General features: G+C 45.6%; 1 protein-coding gene across 1 annotated transcript in view; it reads left to right on the forward strand.

Moving 5' to 3' along the window:
* LOC132372700 (serine/threonine-protein kinase MRCK alpha-like) overlaps nt 1-9,028 on the forward strand; it is a 125,764-nt gene extending 116,736 nt beyond the window's left edge. The window contains exons 27-30 of the mRNA XM_059934856.1: nt 22-139; nt 3,097-3,214; nt 7,713-7,870; nt 8,303-9,028. Of these exons, the coding sequence (XP_059790839.1) occupies nt 22-139; nt 3,097-3,214; nt 7,713-7,870; nt 8,303-8,434 (526 nt within the window). The 3' untranslated portion in view covers nt 8,435-9,028. The remainder of the gene's footprint in view (nt 1-21; nt 140-3,096; nt 3,215-7,712; nt 7,871-8,302) is intronic.
* Nucleotides 9,029-14,201: the final 5,173 nt, after the last annotated feature.

The following is a 14,201-nucleotide window of genomic DNA, read 5'->3' on the forward strand; positions in this document are numbered from 1 at the left end:
AACAGGTGTTTTCTCTTACAGGGAGATGCTGCGAGATCCAGAAATGAGAAATAAATTAATTTCCAACCCAACTAATTTTAACCACATAGCACACATGGGTCCGGGAGATGGAATACAGATTCTAAAAGACCTGCCCATGGTAAGAGAAATGAAGAGTGAATGTGAATATAAATGGGGTTAAGACTAAGTTGGAGGGGGGAGGGGGTGGATACATGTGAATGTGTGTGCGCCCTTAAATACATACAAGACTTAAAAAGACATATTAGTATAATGAGGAAATGTTTATCTCAGTATATCACAATATATGTAAGATGCATAATGACATAGCTGATGAGAAAAACATAAAATATAGATGTGTATCAAAAACCAAACATACCAAGTTCTTATTTAGTTGAATACCCTATATACTTCTCCCATACCTAGATTTACTATTGTTGGAGAAATCAACCACCAGATTTGGAGACATTCTATACCAAGATTCAGAACTTTGTTACCAAATTACTAAAATTTCACTAAGTTTTAGCAATTCAACACAGATATTTGCCCCCCAAAGAACATTAGCTTGATCATTAACGGTCACACCTCTCATCTGATTATGAAATAAATCTTTTTCCTCTGCCCATTACAGACGTGTTGCCTAGTCAGTCTTATATTTTAAAAAAAGTACAACATAGGAAAACTGTTGTGTGGTTTGTTTTTTTTTTTAACAACATGAAGATTGGATTCTTGGACCTAATATATTGAGATTAAGAACATTAGTGGAATTAGCTAATTATCCAAGCTCTGTAACATTTCAGTATCATGGTACTCTCAACAAACTATTGAAACTTTAACATGACTCTTTTGATAGGTGGTGATAGCATCTAGATTTTGCACAGAATTTTAGGCATGATTTAAATGCTATGACAGTTTGGGAGGTGATATGTAAATCTCGACCCAAAGCTCTTTCTGAGGCAGTCTGTGTTAATTACCCACATTACTTAACTCTACTGTGATAGAAGATATAGACATGTATCACTGACAGAAAAAATAATAGGTAATACAGTTTGTACAGTCAAGTTTTTTTAATAAAAATGTTAAGCTCTTAAAGGTAGTTTTTGCATTTCTTTCATAGGAGGAACAAAAAAATCTGCACTAATTTGAGCCTGAGTTCCGCATTATAAATATCTCAATTGACCAGTTGCCCTGTTTAGGAATGGATGTGATGTTCTTACTGTCATTGTTTTTTCATCATCATCAAGATATTATTATACGATTATAGTACCATTACTTCCTTTCAAATCATTCACAATAGTCAGTTAACCTTTTGAAATGGGGACTTTTATGAGCCGTGCTAGGTAGATATAAAGTATGCAAAAAGATTACAGCCAATCTTGATATAGTAATTAAAACGAAGTAAATCTTATTTCACAAGATAAGATTACTTATGATAAACTAAGCTTCAATTTGCTTGGTAACAGATTTCAGGTAGTGGATTCTAGGGAAAGTTGTATAAACTAACCAGTCAAGAATTTTTGATATAAAAGATTGTGGGAATGTTGCTTAAGTTAGTCTTCTATAAATAGAAACACTACGATTGGTGGAAGTTTTACCCTAATCTTAAGCTTATTTGTGCAGGAAAAGGACCATCAGCTTAGGTTTCACATTACTTCATAATGAAGTTGAACTTCAGCTGAATGAATGATAAACTGTTGAGTTTGGGTTTTGTGTGGTTTTTTTTTTTTCCCCCCCAGAACATATCTTCTGTGTATCATTCGTTTATTACCTCAACATTCAGTGTTACTAAACCACTGGTATTTTTATAGGCTTAATTTTTGCCATTTTTTTCTAGGGTAGGTTTGTTTTATAGAAAAGGACGACACAAAGGTACCTTAAGGTTAATAGCAAAAACAATAAAAATGTAAAGGTTTAAACTGATATCCCCATCTCTCTTGAACTTGACTCTGCTGCATTGTATGCCTGTCATCGGCATCTCGCAGGGTTGCTCCTATGAGTGGCTGTTGAAATGCTAGCACTGCTTTCTGTTTTAAATTTTTTTATTTTCTTAGAGGAAAAAAAGGTAAAGTGTTTGCTTTAAACAAATAACACAGTAAGAATTACATGGGCTTTGCAAATCTGATATATGAACCAAAATGGCAATGGTTGAATTTAGAGCCAGCCAGCCAGCCAAATCTCAATATGTGTGATTCTTTAAAATGTATGATTTGGAGTTTTTCAAGATATATTAGTGCATGTTTTCCAAGAGATGTTAGTGGATGTTTGCTAGCTGTGGCCCTGCATTAGTTGTGTTGCCATAACCTTCTCTCAGGTACCAGCCCTGACACCCCTTCTGGTCTGAAAAGGTTAAGGCCATCGAGGAGACCGTGTTCAGACAGCTGGTCCTACGCACCACCTCTCTAGGTGTGTGTGACTTCCAGAGTACCCTATGGCTCATTTTCCTCCCTTGGACACCAACATTATTCAATATTAGATGGGAAACTTCTCACACCAACACTCCCAAGTTAAATGACTTCACCCAGGCTGTGATTGTTAACAAGCGTCATATTTATGACTCGTGGTGCTGCCGTCTTTCTGTGAGGCAGGAAGGCTGCCTGGTGACTGGGATGGGAACATGCAAATGGCACCTTCAGTATCAGGACAATAGAAGGTGTACTTGAGAAGAATGTACTTTTAAGTGACTTTCTTCTAAATGGGCTTGTTCAGCTTTTGAATTATCCTAAGAAAATAAAAATCTCATATGTAGCAAAAGCTTTGTTTCAGTTATCTGCAGAGGTCCATGTAATTCTACATTTCACTGTCACTTCTAACCATGTAACCTTCACTTACTGCACTCACAACAACAAGAACAAAATTGTTATCTGTTGGTAAGTATTTCAGTAAGTATAAAGATAAGCACTTATCCTTGGTTGGGGTGAGGGTTACCTCTGTTAGGGCTTTAGCACTTTTGCGGGCGGGGAGGATTATATAATGTTTCTTGTTCTGTATCACTCTGGTCAAGACAACTTTATTTCTTGAAATTAGGGTGAAAAATAGACATCTCTGTAGAGAATCAGTTTCACTCTGGATGAAGAGTTTTTCTTTCTCTTTTGCTTTTAGAACCCTCGGCCTCAGGAAAGTCGGACAGCATTCAGTGGCTCGGTCAGTATTCCATCTGTCACCAAATCCCGCCCTGAACCTGGTCGCTCCATGAGTGCCAGCAGCGGCCTGTCAGCAAGTAAGTGGCCCCGGCTGCAGGGAGCATTTCCATAGCAAGGGAGCAGCCGTGCGTCATCGGTGGCCAGTGTCTCAGGCCTGGCTGGGTAACGCCTAGTAGGCACAAGTGCAGCTGTTACGAAAACAGTCATAGATCCTTTTAGAAGGTACAGTCCATGTGGGAGACAGACAAACAGCACTACAAATTGTGATGATAACATGCCCCGAAGGAAATAAACAGGGGACAGAAATAGAGAGTAACAGGCAGTAGCTGTTGAGGATGAATTCACACTTAGAATAATTAGCAAGGTCACGTGCCCGCCCCGGGGGTGAAGTCACATTGACTCATGTTTGAGTAACTGAAAGGAGGCACAGTGGCTACCTGGTAGTGGGCAGGGAGTGACAAAGAGTACAGCTCAAGAGGTAGGCAAGGGTCAGATCAAGCAGGGACTTGGGGACCAACGCAAGACATTTTTTATTTTTTAAAAAACACAGTGGGAAACCTCCGAAGAGTTTTAAGTAGGCAAGGACCATTAGGGCAAGACTGTTCTTGGCCAACAGCTGCTTCTCTGTCACTTTCTCAGAAGTAACCTGGTATTGGCTTCGATCAGAGAGAGCGGGGCGAGTGCGCCCGAGCAAACGCAGGCCCAGGGTGGACCCGGGGTAATGCTAACGTAGCCTCCCTCACCTCCCTGCAGCTGAGCTCTGAGAAGAACAGACGGTAGTAACTCCAGCTCACAGTTCAGAGTTTTTCAGGCAGAAGCGTATTCGTTGCCTTGTATTCTTGAATGGGAGACATTCGAGTCAGGCCTCCCGGTGCAGACTGAGTGTCCTCCTTCACTCACTGTTCATGCTGAGGACGCCAGTGTCAGCACCCGCCTTGTGCCCAGCTCTTGGTTTTAGGCTCTGGCAACACAGAAGTGAAGGGTGCTGGAATACCATTTGTTCTCTTGCTGTGGAACAAATTACCCCAAAATTTAGAAGCGTAAAAGAGCAAAAGTCTATTATCTCTCACAGTTTCTGAGGGTCAGGGATCTGGGAGCTTAGCTGGATGGTCCTGGCTCAGGGCCTCTCAGGAAGCTGCGGTCAAGCTGTCTGCCGGGGCTGCCATCAACTCCGAGCTCAACTGGGACTAGAGAAGCCACTTCCCAGCTCACTCACATGGTTGTTGGCAGGCCTCTGTTCCTCACCACCGTGGACCTGAGTGCCCTGGTGACATGGCCGCTGGCTTCCCACAGAGCAAGTGACCTGAGACAGAGAGACCGAGCAGCGGTCTCAGAAGGGACATGCCATCGCTTCTGCAGTCTGCTGGTGATCACACAGACCACCCCTGGGACCATGGGAGGACCCCGCCCCGGGCCTGCAAACCAAGGACAGGCGCCTGCTGCAGAGACTGGCTGCAGACGTACAGAGCGCGTGCAAGGAGTTTTCAGTCGACAGGCAGAAGTTGAAGTGTCCATCTTGTGACTTACTTGTTGTCATCTCCCAAAGTCATCTCTAAGCAGTGTGTAGCCTAGATTACAATGAAAATATCTAGCCAGTTGGAAAAATGGCAACCATTTTATGAATTATCTTTTTACTAATGGTAGCTCGATAAGATAACAGATTTAACATAACTAACCAGAAGCTATCAACACTTGAGATGCAAAGAAAGTATCACAATATTAATAGTTAAGTTCATAATCCCTTACCCAAAACTCTTGGGGCCAGATACCTGTTTTCAGAATTCAGATTTTTTTTTTTTTTATTTTAGAAGGGAATCTACCATATATTATATTACATTCCTAGCAAGATCTAAGACAGCACCTACAAACATATTAATACTTATACAGCAAAATTTATGACTAGTCATACTATGAATATATAAATAAATGTACTCTTTTTAAGTGAAGTCTGTAATCAGCCTCCAGTCAGTTCAGATTAAGTCTGCCACCACATGAATTTACATCAAACGTACGAAAAAAGTTTTGGTTTTCAGGGCTTTTGGATTTGTGGAATTGCAGGTGAGGATAGGACCTGTAATGCAGAGATTTAAAGGGCTGAGTGGCCATCTCCTTAGGAGCGCTGAAGTGAGGGTCCACTGTCATTGCTGACAATATGCAAGCTACAGACTGGAGCCAGCTCCAAATCCCTGTCAAGGCCTTTAATGCAATAATCAGGCGTGGCCTTCTTGAGATTCTTAGTACCAAGCTGTCTGTATAGAGATTAAGAGGAAGACCAGCCCAGGAATTCCAAGGGGCATCTGCCATTTAGAGTGCTTCTTGCTGGCTTCAAGAGTAGCCCAGCTCACGTAAAGAATTTCCAGAAGGACAGCCTGCCAAGAGAGACACAAGAAGAAACGGGGTTCCATGTTGTCAACCTCCAGAACCAGAAGCACAGGCTCTTCCAGGGCCAGACTTGCAATGGCTTCCTGACTGAAGTCAAATTAACACAGAGCTTTCCACTGTGACTCTACCCGCTCCTGTCAGTGACACGCTCACTGGGGAGCCTGCAGACTCTCCTAGAGGTCATGTAGAGTTACACACCGTCACCCCAAGAGATCTGGGGCCCAACCCCCTGAATCACCATCTAGAACTCTTTGGAAGAGACCCTGCCTGAGTTGGAACCACAGTTTTCAGATTGTCCCCCTTTGCTGTTCAATCAAAACAGCCCATCTCAATTTTTTAAGATTAGGGTGGTTGAGTGTAATTTTTCTCTGAAAGGAACATTCCCAAAGTTAAAAAAAAAAGAAAAGAAAAGAAAAGAAAAAGTGTAAATCACAGAGGTGGATTAAGTTCTCTATTCTATAAACGATCACTAGGACGGAGGAAAAGAGCCCAGTAAGTGCATACTAAGCTCTGGGCAGCCCCCTCACACACCTTCCGTCTTACATTTCATTCTCCGTGTATTGAGTGCTCAGTTCCCACAAAAATCCCAGAAGGTAGAATTTATTTTCTTATTTACAAATGAAGAAAACTGAGACTTAGATAAAATAACTTGCTTAAGGTCACACAGGTTAGTAAGCAGAGCAGCAGAGCTCTCTGGCAGTTTGGGTTTTTTATTCAGAGCGACAAAATTTTAAAAATAGTAACTTACATTAGAGCTTTTGTTAAATTGAGCACTAAACTAGACATGGAATTGAAAGAGAAATCATAAAAAGTGATTTATGCCTTCAATTAGGTTGTAATCTAAGGAGACATAAGATCCACAGCAAAAAAGTAAAGAGTACATAGCCAAAGAAACACATCAACAAATGAAAATCAGTATATGTCTGGTGACAGATGCCTTAGAAACTGGATGGAGTGTTGGAAGTAAGATTAAGTCAGTGGTTCTCAGCCTGAGATGCATTCTAGAATCATCAGAAGGGCTTTTAAAAGTTAAGTCAGAAATTCTGTTATTATTGGTCTGGGATGGGGCCCAGGCACTGGTGTTTTTAAAGCTCCATAATATAATAGGCAGCATACAACCAGTGTTGGTAACGTCTGCAATAAGTAAATTATGGTGACACAGCTGAGGGGCTCAGGAAACAAACCGAAACTAGAAGGAAGCTGGGGGAGATCACCAAGGACAGGGCTTCAGCAGGCAGACTTCACAGTCTATACCTTGTAGTTGTGCTAAAACCTCAACGCGGTCTCACAGTCTTTTTTGACCAGTGATCTTAATATTGCAGCTCAGCAAGATTAAAACATTTTTCAGTAAAAACTAAAGAATAGTAGGGAATGCTAAGAGTTTTAAACAGGTACTCACAATACCCCAATATTTCTAAGATTTTTTTGGTCATCCTTTTTCTTCCTCTGAATGGTGCCCGTCCTCCTTTGATGTACCCCAACTCTAAGATCAAAATAGAGTGTGATTTTAAAGAAACTCACCTCATTTTTGTATCTCAGGCTTTTTGCCCTGTGGGATGAAAATGCTTCTCTTCTGTTCCTTTGTGTTTTTTATGAAAATTCTCTACAAGTTAAGTGACAGTTATGCATCATCAGGAGGCATGGTCTTCATTTCTGGGAACCGTTCTGTTCTGCTTCATCGTTTAGCATGTGTGTTTTGAGCACCTGCTGCATACCCGGTCCTGCACCGGGTCCTGCAGAGGCAGAGACCGTCCTTCTGTTCAGAGAATAGCAGGCACATAATTACAACATAAGATCCAAATGCTCTGAAAGAGGTGATAAGAAGTGCTGTAGGAGCTCCAGGGAGTGGGAAGGAAAACTCACTAAGGCAGTAGCGCGTGGGTGGAGACTGGAGGATTGATTCTGTGGAATCGTCTCGCAAGCAGGGCAGCCTGGGCACGGCCAGTGCGAGCAGGGGCCAGCGGCCCGGTGAGTGCTGCCCGCTCACCCAGCAGCCCTGGCGGCTGGGCTCCGAGGTGGGCTTGGGTGTCAGGGTAACGCAGCTGGACTCACGGCCCATCATGAAGGCCTCTAAGCGGGAGGGTGACCCCAGGGCAGCGGGAAGGATGGCTCGTCACCTCAGCAGTCTGTGCGCTTTCTAGAGGATCGTCCCCTTCTGCACGTATAAAGTTTCACCTGAACGATGTGCTGTAGGGTCATCCGCACAGAACGGCAGTGCATTAAAGAGAGAATTCTCCGGAGGAAGCTCCAGTGCAAAGCGGCAGCCCATGCCCTCCCCGTCAGAGGGCTCGCTGTCCTCGGGAGGCCTGGACCAGGGAAGTGACGCCCCGGCGGGGGACTACGACGCAGAGGTGAGTACCGCGTGGGCAGCACCTCTGTCTGGGGACAGGGGTTTGGAGAAGTCCTGAACGAGGACAGGCGAGTGCGTTTCCCAAAGCCGGCCCACCGCCTTGAGCCTGGCCTCCGCTGCCGCAGGGATCAGCCACTCACCGCAGCGGGGGTGGCGGAGCCAGTCACTTGGGTCGCAAACTGCAGTCTCCCTGGAGGTGTTCAGACTTCTCATAGCTTTTGTATGAAAACGGCCTACATTTCTAAAGACCTGCAGAAGGGACTGAGCGTTTGTTATATTCTGTGCCTCTTACTCAGCTCAGAAACGGGGCTTTCTACTGGCAGGAGAAAAGTCACGTCACTTCATTGGCCAGGGTGGCTGGAGGGGACCCGTGGTGGCCTGAGCCCCTCCCGCCCCTCTGCCGCTCCCTGACGTCTTCCTCTTGGCCTCACAGGACTCTGATTCTCCGAGGCATTCCACAGCTTCCAACAGTTCCAACCTGAGCAGCCCTCCCAGCCCGGTGTCGCCCCGGAAGACCAAGAGCCTCTCCCTGGAGAGCGCCGACCGCGGGAGCTGGGACCCGTGAGTGGCCTCCGCTCTCAGACCAGACGCCGGCAGCGGCCGCTCTGGGCTCCCCTCCGCTCACTCACCCTGTGCTCTCACTGTCATCCCCCCCCCCCCACCCCTGCCTGGAAGCACCAGGGCCGCAGCAGCAGCAGGCGGGGACTCAGGAATTCTGCATCTGGGACTCGCGGCCACGCCCCCTCGACTGAACAGCGACAGCCGTAAAGGCAGACTTTCATTGAGCAGCTCAGATTAATACCGATTTCATTTCATACACTTAGCGTTGCTTTCCAGAATATTTCACCCCTCCCCTGAAAGGTAGCTTAAGTAGGCAGATTACACAAATGTAAGCGATAAGAATAAGATTAGACAGCCATTGTTCTCACAGCAGAGTCCCGTTGTAGCCCTGAGACAGCACGTGGGGCTCTCGCCAGTGGGCCCCGGGCACGCCAAGCCCCTTCAGCACCACAGTGAATGTCGACCTGATCGTTGCCAGTAAATCCCTGTTCACTAAAACAATGCATATTTTACTACAAAATAGAGTTTAACTAAATACACAAATGTAGAGCTTAAATACTGACTGTATATAATAAAAAGCATCTTGTGTTCAACAAAAGATGGATGCATATATGAGACAGAGATCACTTAATTTAAAGAAATGTGTTGTTTCTCGTCTGTTTTCCACCTGAGATATTAAAGGGTAGAACGGCCTCCAGCTGACGTTCACAGAGGGCGAGGGAGAGGCGTGGGAATTCCCCTTAGCGCCATTCCTCACACTGGCCGCAGCCACCTGGGAGCTTCAGGGAACGTTCCAAGGCTTTGGTTTCATCGGTTTGGAGTGTGACCTGGAAACCAGACTTTTAACATTTGAAGCCTCTTCAGCAGCATCATTAAAAGGCATATTTACTTCTATCCAAGACATTTCTTTTTCTAGCAGTAGAATTTGAACCACACTTCTCATGTATTACTATATTTTGGTGTCTTCTGCTGATGAATGTAGAAATGCATTTTGTCACCTTCTGGATCCCTTCCACCTGAAAGGACACAAGGAATGTCATAGTTTCTGAAGGTCCATAAAAGGGTTCAAGAAAGTGCTTTTTCTCCTTGGCTAATCCCCTTACTCCCTGAGTGGCAGCGAGGCGTCTGGGCCCCGGCTGCGGCGGCTTCTCTGGGGGCGGGGGGAGGTGTGTTTTGAGGGGGTGTGGGCTTCCTCAGATAAGCCTGGGAAAGGGGTTTAGTTACCAAATAAGGTAAAACCTCAAATGCAAGGACTTGACCAGCCTTAACCAAATACTCTTTCCCGCACCCAGTGGGAAATGGACGCGCTCAGCCCGGGCGCGGGCAGGAAGTCAGCCCGCGTGGTCATCTTGGCTGCTTAAGCTTTTCCTCCCCCAGTTGCTGTATTGTGGTATTAGTCACATTTCCATTTGGATTCCCGCTGTTTTAATTACCACAAGGAAATGAGATGCAGGACCAGGACTTCATGTCTCCAGAGTCATTTCACCAGTTAAGCACATGAGTAGAGAAAGGGATAAAAATAAAAATATTTCATGGAAGTAAAGAGAATCTGCCTCTCTTTTACTTTTTAATCTAAATTTCTCTGAGAAATAGAAACAGATTTTCTGCTCTCTTCTTTACAATTCAGCTGAAATGGAAGGATTTTCCTGCCGTTGCTTGTCTGAATTGCAGTGTTTGAGCGCTGTCGTTTCACCCCGGCCCCGATTTCACATCTTTCTCCTCAGCAGCAGCTGTGCCGGCCTTCCCACCACAAGCCACAGGGAGCTATACCATTTCCACTGATGCCACTCTCTGGAGCAGGTTACTGAGGTTCAGTGAGGGAAGAAAGGATCCTGTTTGGGGATTATATTATAAAATGTTACAATAGAGAATTTTAAAATAATAACAGCTTTGACATTTGAACTTGGTGCTTGCTCAGATTTGATTGTGTTTTACTTTGTATGGGCATAAGTTACTGCACAATTCTAGCCTTCTAAATCCTCTGCTTTTGGAAAAGAAGTGTCATGTAAAAATATTTTTGTGCATTCAGATAGCAAGAGTCAGACCTTGAGTCTGGCTATTGCCAGGACTCCGGTAGCTCCTTAAGCTTGACACTTCTCGGGAGAGGAGGGAACCGGCCAGCCAGGTGCTGAGTGCACGTGGCCCGCTCTCCTCCAGACCCTCCCTCCCCCTGCTTTCCTTTCCCCTCGCCTCTTCCTGCCTCCCTTTTCTCCCCTGAGGAGGCAGACCAGGCTGAGATTCACGGGACTCCACACTAAGCCATTAGTTTATAGCTTTGACAACTAAGTTTCGGCTGCCTGTAGGTGCTTATTTTTAAAAGATGCTTTTAGGATCAAAATATAACCGTACCTGAAGTCTGGGCTCCACTACGTTGAGTCATACCCTGCAGCCCCCCAACAGGGCAGGTAAGAGAAGGGCTTGTCTTGGCCGCTGGGCTCACTGGGAGGTGTAATATTCACCCAGTGGATTATACGCCAGTAATCTGAAATGGTCTTACCAGTAGTGAGAGAGCAGTCCCAAATATGATTAGCTTCCAATAGTAGAACTTTGGGGGAGAAACACTGCCAAGGGTAGTAGTTTGGGAGGTATTTTGCCAAGATAATGATCATTCTGCTGGGCCTATCCCCATTCTTAAATATGAAGCAGTTACCTTCAGAAGCTTCTTGAGAATGGTTTGGAAAGATGGGGAATGGGTTCTAGAGAAACAGAAAACGTAATGATCATCGAAAGGGATCACTGAAAGATCATGGAACAGATGTGATGTTGCTGTCTGAAGTTATCCTTTGTTTTCGTGCAGGACATTCAAAGAATGTATATGGCAGCAGGAACTCATTTCTCTTCTCAGTAGAAAGTAAAAATAAGTGAAGAGGCATTTCTGGCATAGTCTAGATGTGTTGGTATTTGGTGCTATCTTTGTTCAGCCAATTTGTTGTCTACTCTTGAATTCTGACTACTTTAATCTGCTTGTGCTTTGGGTGTATAAAATTACATATATGCATATATATATATATATATATATATATATATATATATATATATATATATATATATATTTCTTTTTGCCAAAAACAAAAGCCTTCCTCCTTGTCAAATGATTGCTAAAGCAGATTTCACTTCTTTAGTTATGTGTGTACACACACACACACACACCCACACACACACACACACCCATACCTACACTGAGTGATTTATCTTCTTTCCCAGGGAGCACAGTTTTAAGGCTATGAAATACAATGAAAAAGGGTCCATCTACTGAGTTTTCCAAGCAATTCTTGTACCCAGGTTTCAGGGAAGAATCTGAAATTCCTGTTATGTTTACAGCAACAATCTGTCATTCCCCAGCTGGCTCTCAGCCTCTCTCTCTCTCTCTGCCTTCCATATGGTTAGAATCATGTCATTTTGCTACTCAGTGGCCGCATCTGCTTCTGTGAAAGACCAGTTGCATTTATGTGGACTCTCAGGTATCATTAAAGAAAAGCCAGAGGAGGGGTGAGTGGACATCCCTAACCCCCAGGTACAGCAGGGCCGTTTGCTGGCCTTTGGCCACGAACACTGTAGTCTCCCAGCTGAACAGAGCTTTGTAAAGCTCAGCATCCACTCTCTGGACAGAGGGGCATTCTCGGCAGCGGCCAGCCTTCGCCACTGCCCTGGTCCGCTGGGCTGAACAGGGAAGTAACTGGGCACCTCGCCCCCCACCTCTCGGTGGCCCCGTCCCCGCATTCGTTAGAGAAGCCACATGGCATTTCGTTGGGCCCATCTTAAAACCTTTCCTTGTGATGACTTCATTCTGCAAGTCCAGCGTTCTCTGCTGAGTCCTGCTCCACAAGAGGGCCTCGCTTCAGCTGGTCTCTTGTTTCAGCTCAGGCCGGTAGGTAGGCCGGCGCTCCTCTCCCTTCCCAGGGACAACCGTTACACACAGAAACCATTGCATTTATGGGGGGAAATTGATGAAAACAAGTCAACCTTGAAATTTCATGAAAACAAAATGACCTGCCTTTTTATTTGATAGTGTAATACCATTTGTTTTATAAATTTTTTAGGTTTTTTTTTTCTCATTGTAATATTATTGTACCGTTTTGCATGGCCTGGGTGTAATCATTTTTTGTTTAGAATATAATGCTGACAAATAAGTGTGTATGGAAGGGGAAAAGATACTGCTTTGGCCTCTTATCACTCATTTCATTTTGTTTGGTTTTATCCCCTCATTGTCTTAGGGAACTTTATGAGATTCTCTGCTACCAAACAATGGTGTGGATTCTTTTGCACAGAAATATTTAAGGTGGGACAGTCAAAATATAACAGAAGACGCCTCACCGATATTTTACGTTGGTATCACTTAATATTAACCAGACTCTGATGTATTGCAATAAAACAGGGAACTGTTCGAATTGAGTATTTTGTCTTCTTTTCCCTGATTAAAAAGTCTGAGGAACGGAGGAAAGGTGACTGACTCTTTTCGTCTCGTTTGACCCCAATTTCTGCCAGCCCCTCTCCTCATCCGGCTCCCTCGTTACACTAGAAGGACGTGGGGTTAGTTTAATCTAGGACTTTCTTAGTTCCTTCCATAGCTCAGGTGGCATAGTGTTCCATTCTCTTCAAGCCTTCAACTCCCCTCTTCTGGTCAAAACTTCCCTGGTATTGGCTCAGTGTGCAAGGCCAGGCCGTGCCCTCGTTTGTGGGCGGCGCTGCTGTATGCCGTTGCCAGCAGGGAGCCCACTGCACTGAGGGCCCGCCCCCAGCCACACTTCCCTGCCGGTGCCACCGCTGACTAAACGGGGCAGCTGTTTGATCTTCCGTCTTCCTCCTGCAGAGAAGCAGCGGACACTTCCCACGACTTGTGCTGCAGCTCTTGAGTTAGAATGACACAGCTGCGGAGACGCAGGCAAGGCCTTTCTTAACAAAGGAAATCTTAAATTGGCTTCAGCTAAATAATTGTCCTGAGACCCCCTCCCTGTTCCATTTCACGTAGCACAAGCGCCACCTTGGACAGTACCGTGAAAACGTCACTTACGAAAACAGGCAGTGGTTTGGCCCAGGGGCCATAGTTTGCTAGCCTTTGGCTTGTAGTAGAGTGAGCATGGACGTCCGGCCAGCTCACCATAACCTCTGAGCCTCAGTTTCCTCATCTATAAAAATGCCCACTTTGAGCGTCCCAGGGGTTGTTCATGCGTAACTAGAATACGTACATCCTTTCTTTGAAAGGGCTGTGGAAGCTCCGACCGCAGATGGGCGCGTGGTGCTGGGCTCAGGGCTAAACCTCAAGGGCCCCCCAGCGGCTGTCATGGAGACCACCTCGGCCTCTGCATCCTGTCCCGGAGTCCAGCGTGTCTGTTGCCGTCAATCCCAAACCGCAGAAAGGAATTTTCCTTTAAGAACCCAAAACTCTGAGGATGCATCTGGGACCACTGCCATCTCTCCGCGTTATTTCACCATCTGACGCACCTTTCAAGGTGTTCGCAGCAGTCCGTTCGAAGGGCCCCCGCCTGAACGTTCAAGACGCCCCCGGGACAGAGGAATGAAGTTTGCCCCGGGAAAGTGCTCCTCAGCCGCGCCTGAACCCTGAAGTGGGTGTCACTGCCACTCAAGCCAGGCCCTCGCCCTGCGGGCTGGTGTCGACCTTTTCCCGCGGTTGCCAGCACCGCGTCATACAGCCTCTGGGGCAGCTGTGGCTTCTCCGCCTCTGCGCCGTGGGGCCTGGGAAGCTGCTGCGGCAGGGACCTGGCAGCTGTGCCGTCCCCTCCCCGCACCCTTTCTCCGACGAGGAATATGGG

The sequence above is a fragment of the Balaenoptera ricei genome, chromosome 1 (genome assembly GCF_028023285.1).
Source record: "Balaenoptera ricei isolate mBalRic1 chromosome 1, mBalRic1.hap2, whole genome shotgun sequence".
In the NCBI taxonomy this organism is placed as follows: Eukaryota; Metazoa; Chordata; class Mammalia; order Artiodactyla; family Balaenopteridae; genus Balaenoptera; species Balaenoptera ricei.